The 22,877-nt window shown below is 36.5% G+C and overlaps 1 protein-coding gene across 3 annotated transcripts in view; it reads left to right on the plus strand.

Moving 5' to 3' along the window:
• Positions 1-2,730: 2,730 nt before the first annotated feature.
• The window catches only part of LOC145667105 (uncharacterized), a 57,313-nt gene continuing 37,166 nt past the window's right edge, over positions 2,731-22,877 (plus strand). The window contains exons 1-4 of one of the 3 annotated variants that reach the window (XM_081734843.1): positions 2,731-2,856; positions 13,177-13,827; positions 16,769-16,958; positions 17,546-17,689. In XM_081734843.1, coding sequence (XP_081590969.1) covers positions 2,839-2,856; positions 13,177-13,827; positions 16,769-16,958; positions 17,546-17,689 — 1,003 coding nt within the window. In that variant the 5' untranslated portion in view covers positions 2,731-2,838. The other 2 variants (XM_081734845.1, XM_081734844.1) reach the window with 2 other exon arrangements.

The raw sequence follows: 22,877 nt of genomic DNA on the forward strand, positions 1-22,877 counted from the left end.
AGACTTCAAATTTTTAGAAAAGGAACTTCATAATCTATCGAAGGCAATAATCCGTGCCGATTTTTTTATTTAGAATTTTGTTCATTGTTGAAATTGCTTGACTGTTGAAATGGTTATATAAATCTTTAACAATGAAACTGTTTCAACAATAAAGAAAATTCTAAGTAAAAAATCGGCACGGATTGTTCCCTTTGGTAGGTTATGAAGTTCCTTCTCTAAAAATTTGAACTCTCTAGGTTGAAATTTGTAAAAGAAATTGTAAACTTCGTGAAAGGTAAAAAATACATGGGACAGATACGAAGATTGTAGTGACATCTATCGGCAAAACTTGTCCCTTTACACTAACCTTAAATAGAAATGATATCTGCTCCGGGAACAGCTCCAGAAATGTTCAGTAAGGTTGAAGTTGAGTGATTTTGCGGCCCAATAATGAAGATTTTGGAGGATTTAGTTAATCCAATGTTTATGAAACCACGCTTCAACAGCTTCAGCAGTGTGTCGTTGGCTCGAAACAGTTGTGCCGTAGGACATATGTGATTATTTAAAATGCTCACACAGTCATTAGCAACAATGTATTCTGTGAACCCACGGAATATCAGGAAATTGTTGCCCAGACCATTGCAGAACTGTCTCCGTCCTTCACGTTGAAGAGAAGACAATGTGGAGCATATGTGTCTTTGGGCGTCCACTATACTAAACACGAAATGATGGAATTGAGGTGAAAGGACTCGTTGAACGATATTAGAGTGAATATCAAGTTTTATGCGCGCTTGAGAACTCCAAGGGATTTGAGATGTTGGAAAAGGGTTATGGGGGATTTGGAATGGCATAAGAGGTTCAGTACTGGAAGGAAGTCGATGGAAGATGACGAGCACCCATAGCTTGCGTTTCCTTAAATCCTATGTTCTTACTTGGCGAACAGCCTCCTTATGCAAACCCACGAGCAAGGACGCCCGCAGAAACGTTTCAAGGAGATTGGGCAATTGGTGCGTCATTTTCAAAGGGGAAAGATATCGAAAGCTACAATACCTGCTTAATCAAAATAATCGCCATCTGCAACCACATACATTTTCCATCGCTAAGCCAACAATTGATTCCGTGACGAAATAAGTCTGGAGTTGCAATACGAAGAAGTCCTCAAGCGCAAGTTGCACCGCCCAATCGGAGTAGGTCTTTCCGTCCAAGAACTGATGGAGATGGACTAGAAGTGGTAATCAAGTTGGAAAGATATCAGCAATACAGTGGGTGAGGAAGGGTTTCATATTGGTACTGTTCTTTGCGCGACATGAGGGCGAGTATTGTTCTGCAACGTGAAGACATCATGTCTGTTGACCATTGCTGGATGCTTTCGGTGCATTTCATGGACTTCAGCACTACAACGATCTGCATTGATTGTTTCACCACGTCTGTGAAAGACGAGGGATAACTCCCACCATATCCATAACAGTATCTTCTATAGGTGGAGAAATGGTTCAGGAAACTTTGATCACAATCCGATCCCTATTTTGACTGTTTATCATTGCCATAGTAGATCAATTTTAATCAAGAGTAACAATCCGGTGCAGGGAACTTTCCCGCTTATTCTTTACATTCAGAAAACCGCACATCAGACGGCGATTCCTATTGGCCCAAGGATGTTATAAAATAGAGGATTTGCCCATACGACAAAATCGTGAAGCCATACGTCACAGCTTCGCCACACCTACTCTGCCCACTCCGCACCACTAAGATCGCAATGTTTTTGAGCCAACAATCATGGCGGAAACGAGAGTAGCCAATCAGACGCCGAACGACAGTGAAGAATTTAATTTATATACAATTTTATATATATATATAATCGGATATTCGAAAAATGGCGCCCACGGGCAACTGAGTACTGTTATACAGGTCAAAATAAATCGAAAATGCTATATACTGTTATACCCCCCGGGGCCTCCTTCAGCCGCTATGGAGAATTTAATAAAAAAAATCACCATGTGGGAACGTCACAGATTAACTTGGAACCATTAGCATTGGTCTACGAAACTATGAAGCAGTTACATCGATTTTTACGCTAATAAGAGGTATTAATATCAACATTAATCGACTTTAAGGGTCATCTGAAAAGAACGGATGTAACTATTTGGATTGGTAGGGCTGATGTATAACTAGTTCTTTATTTGCGGGTGCCACATAGTGGGATTTGTCTCTTCAGAAGGGAACCCGAAAGATATACAATTATATAAACCCTATATTTTTCGCTTTACTTCGACTTGTTGAAGTACCCTGTAGTTCGTGAGCGCCATTCAGTGGCGTAACTAAAGGCTTGGAGGCCCTCATGCAAAAATGTGGAGTGGCGCCCCCTTCTCTACCTCCCATATCACGATTTGGGGCCCCCGATGGCTTGAGGCCCCCCGCAATGCGGGGTTTGCGGGACCCTTATTTATGCCGCTGGTGCCATTTGTAGAACACTCGATATATATTCGTAACCAAGCGTTACGAATACGAATTAAAAATCATTCACCATCATCCATCATTTTTATATTATTTTACATAAAGTTACTTTATTACAGAATAATTAATTACAATAAACTTAGTGATGTATGTGACTGGAATCTAGATCTACATCTAAAGATATAGGACCTTATGCAAAGTCATTTTGAAGTGTGATTAGCGTCATACTAAAGGCCTGACTACTGCAGGGAACATGTTAGTCAAACTCTTTAGTATGGTTCTAATCACTCGTCAGAACGACTCTGCATAAGACCTATAGAATCTCGATTGAGGTTAAAAAAGAAGAACCCAAATCATATGTATCCATGTGGTGGGCTGCGATCAATATCTCTATTTTAATCGAAAATGGCTAAAGCAACTGAGGTAATAGATTTATTTTTGTATGCTCCACATTCTTCAATACTATTTCCTTACGAAACTTTGATATAGTCAGAGGGAAAAGATTAAAATTACACTCAGTAGTTGTTTGTCCGTACATGGATAATCGTTACTAAAAGGTTTTAATTCTTTAACATATGCTCATATATATATTAGTATTTCTCAATAAATTTTTGTATTAGATATGTATAGACAGAACATTGGTATAATTACGAGTAAAATGGTTTGATTCATTTTTTTTTTTTTTTCAATTGTGCATTCTAAACTTTGATAATTCTTCAATTCAATGAAATAATTCTATATGACCTTTAAAATACTTAAAACCGAATGGCTAATCTTCCGCAGATGGCAGCCTCGGATTAGACCCACATGAACCAGTCTTCAATATTGCATACTATTTATTTGTTGTTTTAGCATACCTTACTTGGCGTTAATACTCTTTCATTTCCATTGTTCACTCTTAACTGTTAATTACAAATATTTCCAATTTTCATGCTTTCTTTTCTCTTCGCTAGATTCATATTCATCTGTATTGTATTATAGCGCAAAATTAGTATCTTCCAACTATTATTAAGCCCACATCATTACGTTTTTATAAGCCCAATGAATATATTTAGAGCTTTGATTGTGTATAACTTAGGAACCAAAAACCTGTACAACATACTATTTCACACCCTTATATCACAGGTCAAGGTCTCTAACCACCGTTCCAATTTGATTCCGATCGGGTCAGTCTGCATGTTTATTTCTTTCTTCAGAAATTTGACTCAAAAGTTGGCTGTCTATAAATTGGGAACGAAAATCCTACTCAACCTAATAGGCTCATACGTTTATATACCAGGTCAATGCAATATTCGTAGTTTTCCTTAAAATTTCCCGTGACTGACACAAAAAATTCCCTTTTCGTATCAAATTTTCCCTAGTTCCTTGAGTGTCCAATTTCTGACAGAAGGTATGTGATAAAATTAATTTAGCTATATTAAGAGAAGTGACAAACACATTTGTTTTATTTGTTTGTTTTCGCTTCTATGATTGTACTTTTCCTTTACTTTTTTTAAAACAAAAAAATACAAATATAGCCTACCTAGCCAACAATGGGTGTAAAGTATGCATCTTTGAACGCACTCACAAACTATTTCTATTGTGTTGTTTATTTCTGAAGAATAAAGAAAATTTAACCATTTATTCGTGTATGTAATGATCACTGTCAGTGCGATAATTTCCCAGGATTTTCACATTTTATCCAAAAATTCCCTTTTCGCTAAATTTACCTACGAAATTTCCCTCCGCAAATTACGAACACTGAGTCAATGTCTCTATCATGCAAGTTTGATCCCGATCAGTGGCGTATGCTGAAGTTGTCCAAGAGGTTTAAATACGCAAGTTAACCCTTTAACGGGCATGGTATTAATATTTACCACCTACTCCACACGGACCATTAGGCTAATGATGTTTGACTAAACTTTAGTGTCTTAGTGAGATCAGTGGTATGTATTTTTACCAATAGACTGAAATAGTGGGACGTCACATCCTTCTCGTTGCCATGGTGATCGCAGTTTTATTTTCTAAACAACATGGCCTAAGACCCTAAGTACAAAGCGAAAACAGTGACGTATTAACTTCTGGATTACAAACATTAGATTAAAAGAAACATATGTATATGTAAAAAAAAAAAAAAAAAATCCAATGAATGAAACTACAAAAAGATGGGAAAAGCAAGCAATTTGATAAATAATGTGATAAAATATGACAAGCGTTGAAACCGAAATGTTTCCCCTGATATTGCAGATTTTGTGTATTAGTTGCTTATTAATGGATATTAAATTTAAATAATTCTGAGAAATCTTTATTTAGTACCATCAGTATCACAAATTACATTGCATATGTGTAGACCTACAGAATTAGTGTTTAAAACTTAACCGATCAGAAATTGGTCCAGATTGAAAATTCTCAGGACGCATATGGCTATAAGCTTAGTGCCCTTTTTTTTTTTTATTGTTTGTTTCTTTATTTTGTATCCAATGTAACTCATATTTTAAAGCGTGGGTGTAAGCTATCTGAATGCGACAACATAATTAACATTATTTTCAAACTGGACAGTGATTTTTCCTTGTAGATAAATAGTATATTTGTTCTATTTTCATTGTGTCGACAGCTCGTCAGTCTGTATCTTTGCTTTTACAAACCGGAGTTTTTACACTGCGTATAATTGTGTTCATTATGCATTACATGGTCATGGCGCTGCCATTTCTTATGGAATTTCTATCTTATAACTTTACGTAGAGATGTGGTCCTTGTAGAGAAAGGTTCCTTAGATGTTACTTCATGAATTACTGGATTTCACTCGTAAATTTTCTAAGTAGTGGCCCCATATTCTTAATCTGTTCCTTTTCTTACTAACTTTACTTTGTCTTCAAAATATTTTTCAATTGTCTAATTAACTGTCTATCATTATTAACAGCAGACTTAACAGTATTTCTTTGGATTCATGCATTTCTTTAGGAAAAAAAAAAAAAAAAACATGGCGATCACCATGGTAACGAGTAGGAAATGACGACATTACTATTTCAGTCTATTGTTTTTCGTACAAAGAATTACGCTTGTCAGTTGTTTAATGGACCAGTGGTAAAATAATCTACCAATAGTCCATTAAAGTAAGAAAAGTTGTTATGTATAAGATGATCATTTTTTATATAAGTTTTTCTGGCGTTTGTAGGGTAAGTACGTGTTCGAAAGGTGTCTATATATTTTCTTGAAAGTACTAGGAATAATTAAGTGTATATATATTTTTTTTTTTTTGGTAAATTTTCGTGTGCCTGTAGGCTATATATGATAATGTCGGAAATTATCTGTATTGTTTGAAATCGTAAATTACTTGATATTTGATGGGTATGTCGTCATTACAATAGAGCATGTGTGGGACTCTGGATTGATGAACAGGTCCTATTTACAGCATCAGCACTATTGGCATACGCAACGGCCTCTGGAAGCCTAAGATGAACAAAATAGCTTAATAAGCACAATGCACTATGAAATAAAAGTGTACGCCACAAAAAACAAAGATAGCACTGCATTTAAACGAATTTTAAGCAAAACATGTTCACTTAAGGCATTCTACCCAATTACCCCCTGGGGGTAATTGGGAGGTAGAAATTTTAACAAAATTTTAACTGCCTCACAGCGAGGATTCAAGATTGTTGCTCTTCACGACACCATCCTTATCATGTTTTTAAGCAGCAGTAAAAAACCAGGAATCATTAACAGGTGAGCGGTTTATTGTGACTCAAACCAAAACACACACAAACCTGAAATTCGGTTTCAAATATGTCATTTCTCAATCAAATCAGTTTTTGGTTTCTTTTGTCATTATTACACTCTCTCAAAATTCATCAAAGCTTTTTTGTTTTTGTTTTTCTGGTCAACATCTACCTACCGAAAATTTGGGTATAATTAAATTCCATAAAAATATACTGAAATGCAAAATATAAATTTTCAAAAAGTTTTCCGCCCAATTACCCGCTCCACTCAATTACCCCCTTTTAACCTGTATGTAATTTTATGTTACCTACATTGACTTTTAAATATTAAAATTATGAAATTAGGTATCGATCTGGTATACTTAGTAATTTCTTGTTTTCTTCATAGGATTGTCGTAAATTTGATTGATTTTCAGTTCAGCGTCTCTTTCAGCATCGAGGCTATATGAGGCATGGACCTAGAGTTTAACGTAGAATCCGAACCACACGAGCTCCCACCGGGAATCAAACCCGAGTCTCCCACGCCAAAGGCGCCTACGCTAACCACTTAGAATCGAGGAAGCTCATAGGATTGTCGTATTTGTCTTCCTCATCAACACACACACACACATACAAAATGTTATTGACTTGACTTAATTTGTGCTGATGTCGCCAACACGTAAAATGGCGAACAAGAGTTTTTGAACAATTTCTCAAAAATGACTAATTTTAGAAAGAAAATGAAGCAGACCAGTTTAAAAGAGCAGCAAATTTTCTATCAAATATGTTTAATTTTTTCTATAAGACTTGTCATACTCAAGAAATGCTGGTCATTTTCCGGGAAATTAGCATTAAAAAATACCTGAAAAATATTAGGATTAACGACTATTACTCATCTCCAAATGATGTTTTTTTAATTATTATTATGAATGGTGAATTTTAGAGTATTTTAAGTTTTTTCCGATCAGGGAGATGTTCCCTTCTCTCTCGAACTTTTTCTACTAATAAAATTATATTTTGTTTCATTTTAATAAAAAAAAATTTAAAAAATATTATTTATGTAGTTGTTCGGAATGTTTATTCAATCCTGTTGTTAACACCAGGATCGTACGTAAAAGGAACCTAAGAGGCCGTAAAACAATGAAAGCTTTTTAAAATGCTCAGATAACCCGAAAATGCGCCACTACAACTACAGGGTGGCCCAAAAATTGGTATACACCCTTGCATTGATCAAGTATAACATTCTAGCTTATAAGTTTATTTGCTTCGGCTGTTCCGAGCTTAGATATATTGTATGTAAAAAGACATTAAGAACAAATAATAAAGAAACTAGGTCTAATAATAAGAAATGATATAAAAAGCATTGAGTTGATCAGTACGGGACTGTATACCTACTTTTGGGCCCCCTGTATAGTACGGTACTGATAATCACAAAATGAATATATCAATGATACATATTTAAGTTAGTTCACTAAATTTAGATATGCTTCCTTCAAAAATACCCTGAGAACAGAGCTGCCTCTCCCCCCCCCCCTCAAGGAATTATAGATTCGACCATGTTAGGGTTGCCAATTTCAGTAAGCCTATTAAACGGGACATAGTTATGCAACTTTAGCAGTTTGCCAATTCCTCTGGAACAACTTATCAAGTATAATAGAAAAAAATAAATTAAAATTTAAACCAAAAACACACGAAACAAAACTCGTAGCATGAGTTTCTTGGCGGAAGTTATGAATCATTAAACCGGACAAAGTGTTGAGTTGATTTTGAGTTTAACGCCCCTTTCAGCAGCGAGGCTATATGAAACGTGGATCTACTGATTAACGTGGAATCCGAACTCTAGCCCATGAATTAAATATGAAACAATTCCACTTCGCTTCTTTTCATGTAATAATTGTTGACCGGGAAAAGTTTTGTAATTGATTTAAGATGAGTTTGCAAAAAGGGGGAGAGGAGAAAGTGCTGTTTGGCACATTGATATTTATATTGCATTCAGAAGACACTGAACAATCATCTGCGATTAACATGACAACACGAGTTTTGCCCAAGTGAGTTTTCCCAGGTAGGGTGAGTTTGATGTGAGTTGGGGGAAGTGTGTGATGTGAGTCATTGCATTTGTTATTGATTAATAAGGTGGAAACATTTTGGGGCTCGGCGATTGAGGGTGATATCTTACTATTTAACTAGTTTAAAAAGAATAAGCAATTTAAAGATCTGTTCATTTCCTGATAACGAAGTGAAAAATTGTTTTATTCCTCAACCTTCGATGAAGAATATTAAGAGAAGACGTAAGTACAATATCTAATTTTAAGATATCATATATGTGTACCGAATAGAAGTAAAAAGTTCACGCACTCCACTCGTTTTACGCGCATGAGGTAGAACGAACTTTAGTCGTGCGGCGAACCGGAAAACTACAGCGCTGGTGTCGCAGCCAGCTCAGATTTTATGCCGCGGGTTGTGTCCATGAGATGATTTGGGACAACTTAATTTTTAACTGAAAATGATACAATGAAACAGGAGAAAGGTCAATTTGGGAAGGGAGGCAATTGTAAATTAATTATGATGGCTGCGCCCAAACGTTTAGGGATATGTGCATCCCTGCAGGCCAGTCTTGTCTAGAAGAGCAAATTAAAAAAGCAGGTGTTTTAATGTGATTTTTCTTACTTCCATGGTAAGCAGTCATATCTTTATAGTAGTATGAATTCTTGTGCCAAATAGAGGATGCACTTAAGCTTTCTAAATATTTTCTCTGTGGGAGTTATTTTATTTTATTTTATTTTATTTAGATACGGTACTAGCAGAATACCCTTTCTTCCCATGAGAAAAATACGTTTCATTTTGGACATAAATGGCTGAATTTTGATTTAAACGGCGTAGAAAGTGTCACTGTACGTCTCAGCGACACCGAAAACTATAGATTTGACACTAAGATCGATCATTTTCGATTATTTTAATATCTCTCTCCTCAAGGGCGTCGATTTCTCTGTAATTTTTTTTGGAGGGGTGAGAGCATTCAGATGCAGAAGGCATATATGAGGATTTTAAGACAAATTGCATTCAAATTATGCCAAATATTATATTTCTTAAATACAACAAGGGGGGCCCGGGCCCCCTTGGCCCCCCAGGATCGGCGCCCTTGTCTCTCCCTCCGTCAAGTTGCGGGGCTGCATTTGAATTTAAATGGCATTGGAAGTATCACTGGATTCGGCACTAATATCGGTCATTTTCGATCATTTTTAAATATCTTCCCATACCCTAAGTTGAGCCGTCAAAGTGAAATGACAAAAATCATTCCAAGCCCGAATCTCATTTATGTTGGAAATTTGATTGAGATCGGTTGGGTGGTTCAAGACGTATGAAGTCACGAACATTTTTATATACAAAAGATAATGAATATTTAGTGTAACTACTAGTTGAGAACTCCGTCACTGAAATCCGACGACGTCATTCTTGAAGCAATTGGCTTTCGCCAGATGTCAAGGGATTTGAATCATACTGTAACATATTTTCTTGAATAATTATTAATCACACTCAGAATTTTATAGAACATTGTGTATGTTCTCTCAGACATTAGAGCAGGGATGCAAATAACCAACAAAATTTTACTCGCCCAAGAAAAAATGCTACTAGCTCATATCCCACAATAGAAATTATTTACTTATCTTCAACTAGCAGCGTTCACCCCGCTTCGCTGCGGTCACCCCGGAACGCAATAAACGTTGTTACTTAGATAATTTTTACAGCGCCTGTCATTTATGTTAACCCGCCGAGTCACATGATCATGCGGGTTGCATATAAATACGTTTATTTTTACCTATGATGAACTAATAACAAAGGATTTGTACGTATGGACACTTGAATGGTCAATTATCTCAAGACACTGGTAATTAAAAATTAAAGTGATATGATAAAAACCATCTAGGGTCCAAATCATAATAACCCCCCAAAAATGAAAGAAATTGGTTCACCCGTATTAGCGTGATGAGTTCACAAAGGATTTGTGCGTTCTCTTTTATATATATAGATATGGTGTTAAATACTCGCCCGCACCGATGAACCACTCGCGCGCCCCGAACGAGTGGTTATTTGCATCCCTGCATTAGAGACTTACTTATAGTATGCGGTTGAAATTAGGAAAGAAAGGATTCAGTAATGTACAGCATCATTAATTATGCTCTCCTACAGTAATACAATTCTTGTAGGTATTAAGAGTCGATTTTATCGAAAATTACACTGAGAAAAAAATTGTATGTGTGGTACGTAAAATCGTATGTTAAATCCTGTAGTTTTTGGACTTTGAAAACGCATGTTTTATAATACTTTCTGCATAAGTGTTTCATCTATACGTACTTTCCGTATGAAACAATTTAGGCGGTAAGGATCTCACATAACAGATGGACGTATATAACATATAGCTGACGAAGATGACATACATATATGTATGTAATATAAGGAAGACAGTTAGATATCAGATATCCTGCAACGGCATGATGTAACATCTAAGGGCAGTGCCTATGTAGCATACATATAACGTATGCTCCGTACTGATTTCTGTAGTAAGAAAGAGGATTCCGTATATTGGTACAATATACTGCTGTCCGAAGAACGGATTTCTCTCAGTGTATATATGTGTATTTGTGTATTTCTGTATATATGTATATATATGTATTTCTCTCAGTGTGTATATGTAAGAACTTATAGGCTGTTTCAAAACAACACTGAGAACGTGTGGGAGGTGATTCCTGACACCAAGATAAGACCAAAAGTACAGACCAACCTGGATGCAGAAATCCGTCATTTCGACGTTATAGGCTGCCGAAAACATGAAAATATTAACTTAAAAGGTCCATAGCTCCAAAATTATTTGACCTACCGTAGTCGGGTCAAGACTTCACTTAGGAACTAGTATGTGGCCTATTCAAATATCCAAGTTTCAGAATCCTGCGGTACTTCCGCAACAATCTTTTATAGAAGTAGTTGGTGAGTACTTCAAACTATATGCCCGTAACCGAACTCCTATAAAAATTGTTGCGTGAGTACCATGTATTTTTGCATAGAGCACTGGCCCGACTACGGTAAGTCCCATAGTTTTGGAGCTATGGGCCTTTAAAGTTAATTTTTTTCATGCTTTTGGCAGCCTATAACTCCGAAAAGCATTTGTGCACTCAAGTTGGTCTACACTTTTTGTATTATCATGGTGTCAAGAATCACCTCCCAAATGTTGTTGGTGTTGTTTTGAAACACCCTGTATATAAATAGAGAATAAAAATATTTGGTACTCTCTAAAAGAAAGAAAGGAGCCTGATTTACTTTAAATGTTATTTTGTACAGGATAAATATGAGAATTTCTCGTAGGAAGTTTTTATCTCCATATATATTCACAATGGTATTTTACCTAGGGTAAATATGAGAACACGTGTGCAATTCTGATTTCCAATATCTGCAAAGCTATGTTATCCAGGCTGTTGCGTATGCTATTCCTTCCCTGTATGCTTAGACGAAAACATTACATTGTACATGCAAAGTGACTCTGGTCAACATGTATACAACTGAATTAACCTAGTAAAAATTCCGATTGATGGGTGGCAGTACAAATCTTACCGGTTTTCTGCGAGAATGGTTTGCTTTCGGCTGTTATATCGTTGTCTAAATTTATGAAAGAAGCAAATCTAAGAACTGCAGTAGTCATGATTGTTGGACTTTGTGTGGAAGAAACCGTTGTGAAATTTGATAGAGGAAATTGTGTCTTTGCTGAAATGAGTGTTAATACGAGGGGTCATCCAGAAAATAAAGATCGCTTAATTATACAGAATGAAAAACAGACTATTTATTGGAAAAAAGAGTTTCCCTCGCTTCTCTACATATTCACCACCTTCATTTAAAGATTTGTCGCATCTGTTCGCGAGCTTCCGCCAGTTTATTAACCCAGAATCTAACAGTTTTCCGTATATCACATGCATATACTTATGTTACATTCCTCAGCTATATGTTATATACGTCCATTTGTATGTTAGATCCTGACTGCCTATATTGTTTCATACGGAAAGTACGTATAGATGGAACACTTATACGGGAAGTATTATAAAACATGCGTTTTCAGTTATACGTTTGCTGTACGTTAAGTCCAAAGACTACAGGAATTACGCATGTAACCCACCTTTTTAAGTACACCACCTACATTTTTTCTCAGTGTAGATGTAGATTAGCACCATCATTTGCAGTGCACCATAGACGCTTCTTTTATAACTATAAACTTGAACAAAACTGAAAAGTAAAAATTACTTCCTAAAGAAGTAACGTTTAACGATTAAAACCCTTCTTCACTTGTTTGTTGAATTGGAAGTTAAAATACGTAAATTACTAAGTTATTTTGCATAGTACTGTATAAAATTGAGTTGCATATTAAAAGTTGTTATAACTATGATAATTAAGGTTATGAGTTGACATATTAATCTAAGCTTCAACTAGATTCATTTGAATTACTTATGATAATTATCTTTGACCCTTCCTCCACGTGTTTATGTAACTTATTCTTTACCAGAAATTAAAATAGACTTTTAAAATTGTGTTTTTACTGAATTATTCCTGCTAATTTTGGTTGCAGAATTGTGTATGAGAGAGCGTATGGATAATTTCCATTTTAATTGATACTTCCTTTAAGCAGAAAATCAGTTAACTAGCATTTATGTTTTCCGACTCCAAGCTAAACGACCTCTTAAATTTTAACTATCCCCTTCATCCTGCGAAGCGCGTGTCTTGTATCAGTTTATATTTTGAGACGGATTTTGTTAGCCACCACAATTGACCTCGAGTGCTGAAGCAGAGTTGTGACAAGACCAAATATGATAGTTTCTCGCAGATTTATGATCTCCAATATCCACCCTAGGTTTGGCCTTTCTTACTTCCTAGCAATTTCCGTTTATTTCACCTTCTTATACATTTCCTTGTTTCTTTGTGTTATTAATTCTACTTTGCTTTCCCAGTTTTTTCTCTTGCATTTATATTTCTTTTCATAGACTAATTTTCCTTGATATATCTCACATTTTAAATATATTCTTTATTGCAGTCGAACATGAACAACGGGGAAAGCGTTTCTAAAGTGGTATGCACAGATTTGTACTTAAACCAATTACAAGCATCAAACCAGTATGATGAAGACTGTATAAGACGACTTCTGTCTGACCCAATATATGATGATTTCTTCAACATCGATGATGATATTGAAGAGTCGCCGAGAGCTACTCCTGTGAATTCAGAATGTGATGTTTGCCCTACTAACCAGGAAGAAGTGATTGACAGTAGTAATGACTATAGTCAACTAAATGCCTGTTGTAACAATCAAGAAAGTGAGGAAGCTTTGGCTGATTGTTCCACTTCTGTTGATGAGGGTAGTGAGAGAATATCTTTCTTTGACGAAGGGAGTTACTTAAATTTATTCCAACAGAAAAGTGAAGAAAAGCTAAAGCTTGATGAAACAGTTGGTCATAGTTCTTTGGATCAATTAGAATGTGATGACACTATCGATGTCGGTAATGGGGACAATGATACCAACGTTGGTGAGGACGATGATGATAAGACATGCAAAGATTCATCTAACGAAGATAGCATTCCAGACGTGATTTTGCAGATGCACCCAGGAACGGAAATACTTGACTGCTGTGACATGGGACTCAAAAGTATTCCTCAAGTGCTACTCCAGAATGGCAGGCGTTTGAGGGTAAGATAAATGCTTGTATCTCATTATTGCGATAATTATTCTTTACAAGGTATTCCATAAGTCTGGAACCACAAGGAAAAATACCCAGTTCACAGACAATGTTCAATCTATGGTATTGATCAGTGTCCAAAGTTGAAGGTAGGCTCTCGAACCATTATTGATACGACGATATTTGGAGTGATTTTGACACAGAATGATACAATACGTTCCGTAAAATGAGAAACAATTTAGAATTTCTCACTGTGCACAATGAACTTCAAGTGAATCCACAGATAGAACGCAGTATCAAGTGTGGACTTCTGGGTGAAAAACTTCGATCCTCATCGATTGATTCGAGTTCTAGAAATGTCTAAGTCTAGCTATATATGAACCTTTAGCAAGAAAGCGAGCAGGGTATTTCCGATGGTTCCAGACTTATGGAATAGATAGTAGAATACAAACTTACAACAGAAAAGTAATTACTAATAGCGGTAACTTTTCAAAATTTTTGAGCCGTGATATTTTCTTGCTCCTATAAGAAACTTCTTAGCATACCTCAAAGCAACCAATCATGAAAGAGCACATTTGTCAAGGTTATTGTCGCATGGCTCGATCTACATGCTGTGTTATATTGTAATATTTCGTCTTCTGTTCAAGATACTTTAGTTACGTGGCTCTATTGACACGAAGATAAAAACTTTAATCTTACAGAGAATGTTGTGTGAAGTTTTATAATGATGTTAGTATTACATTCAGACTTCCAACAAGAACAATTATCATCTGCAAATCATATACACCTAATGTTTTCACCTCATATCAAACAACATTCTTCTTCACTTTCTTCTAAGTAGATATTGAATATTGTTTGTGTGATGGAACATCCATTTAGAACTAACTTCCTTTCTAGTTTAAATTTTACTGTCTTTCCTCCCCATCATAAATTGTACCCTGCGTTCTTATGTGAGTTCCTTATGAATTCTCAGCCATTATATTCCATCTAAAGCATCCTCAGCACTCTCATCAAAACGACACAGATTATCTGCTTAAAATATTTCCTGAGCAAAGAACACTGTATATATTTGTTTTCTATTTTCTGTAAAACTTTCACCGGTTATCCTAATAAATAAGTGCTGTAGTGTCAAAAACAAACTTAAGGACAAGATGGGAATAAAATTCTCTATGACGATTTTCTACATTTAGAGAGAAAATAAGCTGATCGCCATATTAGTTATTTTAAATCAACGGACTAACGATTATGACACTTTATTATTAGTAATTATTAGGTTGATATGAATGAAATTTCCGAAGGCAAAAAGAAAAAAAAGAAAGCAAGAAAGAAAGAAAGAAAAAGAAAACTACAACACCTAGTTAATAAAAATAGTCTCCATTTGCAATCACATACGTTTTCCATTGTTCAACCAACAATTGGATTCCAAGGAGAAACAAGTTCACACATCAGAAGAACACAGTGAATGAGTAGGGTTTCACACTGCAGCTCATGGAGAGACATTTATGGATATATTGTTGTGAAACATGACACCAAATCTTTGGATTCTTGCGGGCAAAGTTGCGATGCATTTAATGGAGTTTAGCACTCTAACGATCCGCAAGAATGGTTTCACCTAGACGGAGAAAGACATGACAAATCAATCTCACCATAGATCACCATACCAGTAATGTAATCATTTAGAAGTTTTATACACTGTCCTGGATTTCGATAGAGACCCAATCACTGTCCTGACTCTTTACAATTTTGAAAACAGATCCACTTTTCACCCAAGTAAAAAAAAATCCGATCCAGGAAACTTTCCTAGTTATTCCTTACAGTCACTGCACGCTTCCGGACTGCAATTATTGTTGACTGATGTGATGCCTATGAGTTCTCATTAATTTTACGAAGCTGCCGAATGACAGTTTGTATGGTGTATTCCTAATTTGTCTGCAATGCCACGAACACTTTTCCACGGTGTTTCTCAGATCATTCGAACATGGCATTGGTCGGTGCCCACAGGTTTCACTTTCCAATACTGATCCACCGGAAAACGAAATTTGACAAACCAAGGGTGAATGGTGCATTCATTCACCATTTCTTGCCCAAACGCTCTGTTAATTTTTTTTGCAGCGTACCGTGCAGAATGTCCGAGATTGAATTTATAAAGAAAAGTCATTCAGAATCGATGTTTTCCGTGATACATTTTGCATACGACTCTTTTCAACAACATACTGTTCCCTGCCTATCTGAGTACCGGAGTCTGTTTGCTGAGAGTGTACAGAGTTTGCGACGTTACGCATAAGACCTTAGTCCATACCTGTGTTGTGTTGCTGAGGCGAGTTAAAACAGACATTTCATTCGAATCTACTTAATATAATGTAGTAGTTAATCCCATTTGATTGCACCCATATAGCAGAAGGCACTTATATCTAGTAACTGTGTACGCAATGAAAGATTCAATGTTGCTGTATGCTCATTCATCTGCCTCTTTGACTATAATTCTGCGTAAGTTACTACACCGTGGAAATCGCGATCAAAACATACCTCTCGTCATTTTCTCTGTTTTTCGTTATTCACAGTGATTTTAAAATTTATTGGTCCAGACTCAAGTTTGTTTCTGTCGTACTTGTTAGGATGCTACAAGAACGGAACATATAGTTGAAGGTAGTCCTATTTTATGAACGTTCCACGTAGTGTACCTTCTCCAGGAACGGAATTTATACCAATCACATGGAATTTATCATGATTAGATTTAGGTGTACGCTCAGTATTGCACTAATTACAAAAAATCTAAAGAATCAGAATTAGAAATCGTAATTAAAGGTCAGATAAACTCAAAATACAAGGGAGGTCGTGTTATCAAATAAAGACAGCTCATATCAATGAACATAGAAAATACTCTTAGAGCAAGAAGAGAAATCTAGGAATTTTATATATAGTGTCTATATAATTTTGCCTGTATAATTGCAGTATGTTTACCTGGAATCAAACCAACTTTCTGAAATACCAGAGGACTTCTTTGTAGCCCTTCCGTCCCTGCAATGGTTGGATTTGCGCAGAAACCTTCTAAGCACTCTTCCTAAGACAATAGCTCATCATCCGAACTTGGAGGTCGTTCTTCTACAGGACAATTATATCAAGGAAGTGCCTCTGGAACTAGGTAAGTTAATATATGTTGTTGCTTGTGTAGAGATTAGGGTCATTGGAATGAAAGCAGTGGCCAAGAGGGAAGGAGGCGTGTGCTAAAAATAAGAATCTCAAAGGCGGTAAACACAAGAAGACGCAATGACCTTAAAATATTTATTGCCACAGATACAACATAAGTCAGATTACTTTTCAAAATATTCACCATAGGATTTCAGACATTTGTCATAGCCGTGAGATCAACTTCTGTATTTCGATGCTGTAACAGTCAGCCGCTTGTAAGTGTATGACAATCGGAAAATACTTACCAAATTGGTATTTCTTGAAGTGTAAGCTGACATGAAAATCGTCCGGGAAAGATTCGGGCTATACGGTGTGTGACAACTGATCTACAGACGTTCAACTGAGACATGTTTGACCAGATTCAGTATAGTCGATTAACTTTCTGCACCATTAGACTTTAGACAATACGGCTACTTTGCTAGCAGTCACATCATATAGTATTGCCTCGGTGCGGAATTTTTCACGTGCACTTTGTACTTGCTATATACGAATATCTGTCAGCCTCTGTATTAGTAATTGTTCTCATTCTCTTCTTTTTAGGGTTGATACCGAATTTGAAAGGCCTTCAATTGATGAACAACCCAATAGAATATCCAGCGAAAACAGTATTAAAGCAAGGTGTTCATTCACTTCTGAAATTTCTACGAGAAGAATGGGAACGAAGATATTGTGGAGCACAGAAAGGTACTCATTTTGTTAGTTTTGCTATTTTTTTTAAATCTAAATTAGTAATAGGACCATCATTTGTAGCGAAAAGAGCAAGACGGTGTTATTTAGTGTTATCAAAATTCCAGAAATCCTCTGTTTCAGAATGTTCTACTCACAACCCTGAATGCACATATGGTGCAACCCCCGAATTGTGCTGTAAAGGGGCCCAGGCAGCGAAAGCAAGTCAAGAAATTTGGCAGCGACACTATTACTTCCCCAGCGCGAATCTCTATGAATACACCCAAAATATCGCTAATTCATTGCTCATGAGTTCGTAGCTATGACGTCAAACACTTTTTCCAGAGTTTTAAGTTATTTTACAGTGTTTAGGTGGCACGGATGTTGAATTTAAACACCTTCATCCGATGGAACAGGAGAGTATGGTTGTTGAATAACTACACTGGTGGAAACTCATTTATACATCATCCAATTCGAACGAAATTCACACCACATACTGTGTTTGGAGATCATACTATCTTAAATTGAAGATCCTAGTACCGTAGAGGTAGATTCCTCATAGTGTGTGTAGAGGTAGTTTGAAGATACTGATAGTAGTTTGAAGATCGTCGGGGAACGACGAGCGTAGCTGTATATGCGATTCCGTTGTGCTGAATCACAGTTTTTGTTCTCAATTCCAGGAGGACTTTAGTGAATTAATATTGTCCTATTAAGTGTATTTCAGCATGGCTTATATTCGAGCTGCAAAAGGTCGTGAACGTTTCCTAGGATTCCCGGTTGCGTATGTCGTGAAGTGTCATTGGACCATGAGACAGAATTTTAACTCAGATATGTCTCTACAATGTTTCCATGACGCACTTGGAAGCGCCTGGACCGAAGAATCGTTAGACACCTTAACTAATAAGGCAGCGATTGGCAATGTAGTCAAAGCAACCATGGCTACCCATGTAAGCGTACAATTGTAAACAACAGTAAGGGTACGTTCCGTGTTCGTCGCACATACCTTTGATATCTGTTCACTGTCGGCAATACATTTGTGGATGTTGGGAGAGACCACAGTGGCAAGACGGGTGATGTTATCAGGGATGAAAGTGGTTTCTGTCTAAAACATATTCAAGGATGTATGCCAATTCGTAGACATACAGGTGAGCGAGAAAATTCAGCATGTATTCGCACAACCACACAGGATCCACAACTGGAATTCTGGTATGGAGGCACACATCCCGCTCGCCTCTAGAGGAGGGTGCGATACAATCATAATGCCATCAATCCTGTTGACTTACCTTATTTGGATGGTTTTAGAGACTTTATCTTCCAACAAGACAACGTGTGTGCCTACACTGCGAGAATAATTCAACCAGGGTCTATTGATTATATGTCTTACCGAGCACATCTAGGACATGATTGAACGGAACCTGACTACCAGCCAGACTCTGGTAACGCCTATCGATCAGCTACACCAAATTTACAATCGGCGTGTGATACCATATCAGACAGGTATTTAGCATTTGTGCGATCAGTTACCTCCCTTGCCAGCTGCTTGTATGGCTAGTGCTTAGACATACTGTTAAAATGAATATTATATTTTTGAACATTCTCTAAAACATTGGATTTTCCTGACATTGTTATGAAATTATTTACATTTATTCATATCAAAAAGGGAAAGTTCAAATTTTTCATATTATCATACTAATATTTAAATATTAAGGTTGGTTTAAAGGGACAAGTTTTTCCGATAGATGTCACTACAGTCCTCGTATATCTCACACGTATTTTTTACCTTTCACGAAAATTCACGATTTCTCTTACAAATTTCAAACTACAGACTTCAAATTTTTAGAGAAGGAACTCCATAACCTATCGAAGGCCAAGTACCGTGCCGATTTTTTATTTGGTCTTTTCTTCATTGTTGAAAGGCTTAATTGTTGACATTGGATATCCAAATCTGTAACAATATACTGTTTCAACAATAAAGAAAATTCTAAATAAAAAATCGGCACGGATTGTTGCCTTTGATAGGTTATGATGTTCCTTCTCTAAAAATTTGAAGTATGTAGTTTGAAATTTGTAAGAGAAATCGTGAATTTTCGTGAAAGATAAAATATACTTGAGAGAGATACGAAGACTGTAGTGACATCTATCGGAAAGACTTGTCCCTTTAAACTGACCTTAAGCTTGAAGTATTCTCATTGTACAATAAGAATTTTAGAAAAGTTAAAAATGGATCAAAATATTGTGATCTTGGCCAATAATTAATTTTTGGATCAGGAGCCACAAAAGTTTTGAGCATTTTGAACGGCCTCTAATTCGAGTTTTCGAATTTTTTCTACGGAATAATCACATCGTTCTGAGTTAAGTTATAGTTTGAGTTTGGCTACACTATATGTAGTTCTCCAGATGTAAGACATACAAGAAATTTTTTTGTTGAAATATATTGGGTCTTTTGATCGAAAAATAAGGGAAAGGAAGCTTTCTATTATAAAAGACGACAGGTAGCCAAAATTATAAAAATGAATACGCGCAATGTGAAGAACTACAATCTGACCCACAGTAAAAATAAATACGAGGGCAAGTCAAGAAAGACTTGGACTGATTTTTTTCCCGGCAGTTCTGTTAACGCTGGAGCTTCATAGTTTGGCATACAAGTAGGGTGGGTCTTGCTGTGCATATATATAAAATGTTGTTAAGGAATCATTGCATGTTTGGTAACCACGACTTTTTATTGCAGGTGATGTTCTGCGCCGCCTCTAGAAGTCGCCTGTAGAAGAAATGGAGTCATTACGAGATGAACAATTTGCAGCTATACGGTTCTGCTATCGCCTGGGGAAAAGTGCAACAGAAACTCTAGGAATGCTGAGAGCAGCCTACAAAGATGACGCTCTGCCACGAAGTACCGTGTTCTGGTGGTTCAAAGAGTTTAAAGAGGGCCGAATGACAATCACGAAAGCTGGTGGACCAGGTGTATCAGCGTCAGCTGTTACTGAGGTGAACATTAACACGGCAGCAGTCATTGTTAGAGAAGATCGCCGCATCAGTGTCGACGATCTGGCAGCCGCACTACGCATATCTCATGGCAGTGTCTTCAAAATTTTGCTTGACCACCTCCACATGAGCCGAGTGTGTGCGCGATGGATTCCGCGACTCCTGACACCAGAGCAGAAGGCCGTTCGAGTGGAGACTTGCAGGGAGCTGTTGCAAAGGTTTGAGGATGGTGGAGACGCCTACCGCACCGTGCGACTTTTTTCTATTCCCTGCCAAAAATCCAGACTGCGTGGACGCCGCTTCTCCGATAATTCCGAGGTTCTGAAGGCATCGGAGGCGGTTTTGAAGGACCTCTCAAAGAATGGCCTGGGACACGTGTTTGAGGACTGGAAGACTCGAATGAAAAAGTGCATTCAAATGGGCGGGGACTACTTTGAAAAGGATCATGTGCCTGTTGCTGAGTAATAATAAATTGCCTAGAAAAAAAAATCAGTCCAAGTCTTTCTTGACTAGTCCTCGTAGTAGGAATATAGGAATTTTACTCCTTTCTTTGACGATTCCAAAGAATGGAGAGGTGGACAGAAAACATAGATTATGCCTAAGAAGAAGTAACACAATCTTTCGGGATTGATTTTGCATTTCTGGTGTAATTCTGTCCACCTCTCCATTCTTTGGAATCGTCGACAAAGCTTTTCTTATTTGAAAATTCGAAGAAATTTATTATATTAATAATTGTTTAAATAATGAATAATAATTGATCGATTTCTTTTTTGATGTTGAGATACGTATACGAAAAATGGCTAGAAAATCGCTCGAACAGCTATCCCAATTATAAACCATCTCTAGTTTTTTTTTTTACCCTTATTCCTTGATGCTCGTTACGTGTACAACTTTGTGTCTTAATAAATGAAATATTCAGTGTTAACCTAGAAATTGAATAACTTTCCGTTTTACCTATTTTAATGAAATCGATTTTAGCTTTGGTATTAAATAGCAATGAAGCACATTGCAACAAGTTCTTTGAAATTGAAGAAATAAAAGAACATTTTATTTAAAAAAAAATAGTTTCGTTTTCTTGTTTGTTAAAGTAATCATAATTTAAGCTACTTGTTAAGTATGTTTATTAGTCGATTTATTTCAGAAAACAAAGCTTCTACGTTGTTTTAATTTGAAGTTATAATGAGAAAATTATTGAAAACATTTTAATTCTAATTTAGTGTTCTTTAAAAATACTTAATAGTTACAGTCAACTACAACTTTTCTTGAGTGTTTCGTAACTTAGCCTAGTTATAAATCTAGTAGTGTAGGCCTATTTCTTGATTAATTGATTGATTTATACACAGTAAAAATTGTTGTGTTAATTCAACTCAAGTTTAACACAGGGCAGTGGTTCCAGCGTGACTACCACTATACGCTGTTAATTCAACACAGATCCCGCGGTGTTAGTGTTTAACACAGAGGGAGTGTTACGTTTTTAACACACAACTGGTGTTGAGCGGTGTTAAATTCGGATCTGTGTTAGTATTTTCGATGTTGATTCGACACCATGTTAGGGTCAGTAGTGTGGGGAAAAGTATTGAATGTTACTTGTGGAGGTGTTGTACCAACACGAAGAAAGTAACAAAGTGTGTAGTGTGTTAATTATTTAGTGTTAATATTACACCATCTCAAGTATCAATACCTAGTATAACACAGTCCTTGTGTTCGACCACCAGATTAACACCGTTTTTTGTGTTAGTTCGACTCCAGTTCTGTGTTACTACGACACCTATTTCGGTGTTGAAATAACTCCGTGTGCGGTGTTGATGTAACAATTTTTCTGTGTTGGAAAAGATTGTGGTGTTCTTGCTTACGATTACCAGAGATTCTAATTTTAAAATAAGAATAGTAAACTACAGAACACTTCATTTAGAAAATCTTCATAAACTTTTCTGTCGTCTTCCCCAACACTTATTGTGAAGCATTTCTTGATGGTGCGAAACACAACCTTCACCAATAACTTGTTCAAGAATGATAGGAAACTCTTACCTATATCCTTATAGTATGTTTGCCTCTTAATCGTGTTTCTACTGGTTTTCGGCCTTTTTTAAAACATAGTCCCCAGTATTGACTGGTGAGCTCTAGCGCAGTATAGAAGTGACACAGTAATACTGTGTTGTTTCTTGCTGTTGGCATATTTCTTCAGAAACATTATGTAAAAGAATTGAGAACACATCGCAAGGTT

This window comes from Thermobia domestica, chromosome 12 (genome assembly GCF_964235325.1).
Source record: "Thermobia domestica chromosome 12, izTheDome1.hap1.1, whole genome shotgun sequence".
NCBI lineage: Eukaryota > Metazoa > Arthropoda > Insecta > Zygentoma > Lepismatidae > Thermobia > Thermobia domestica.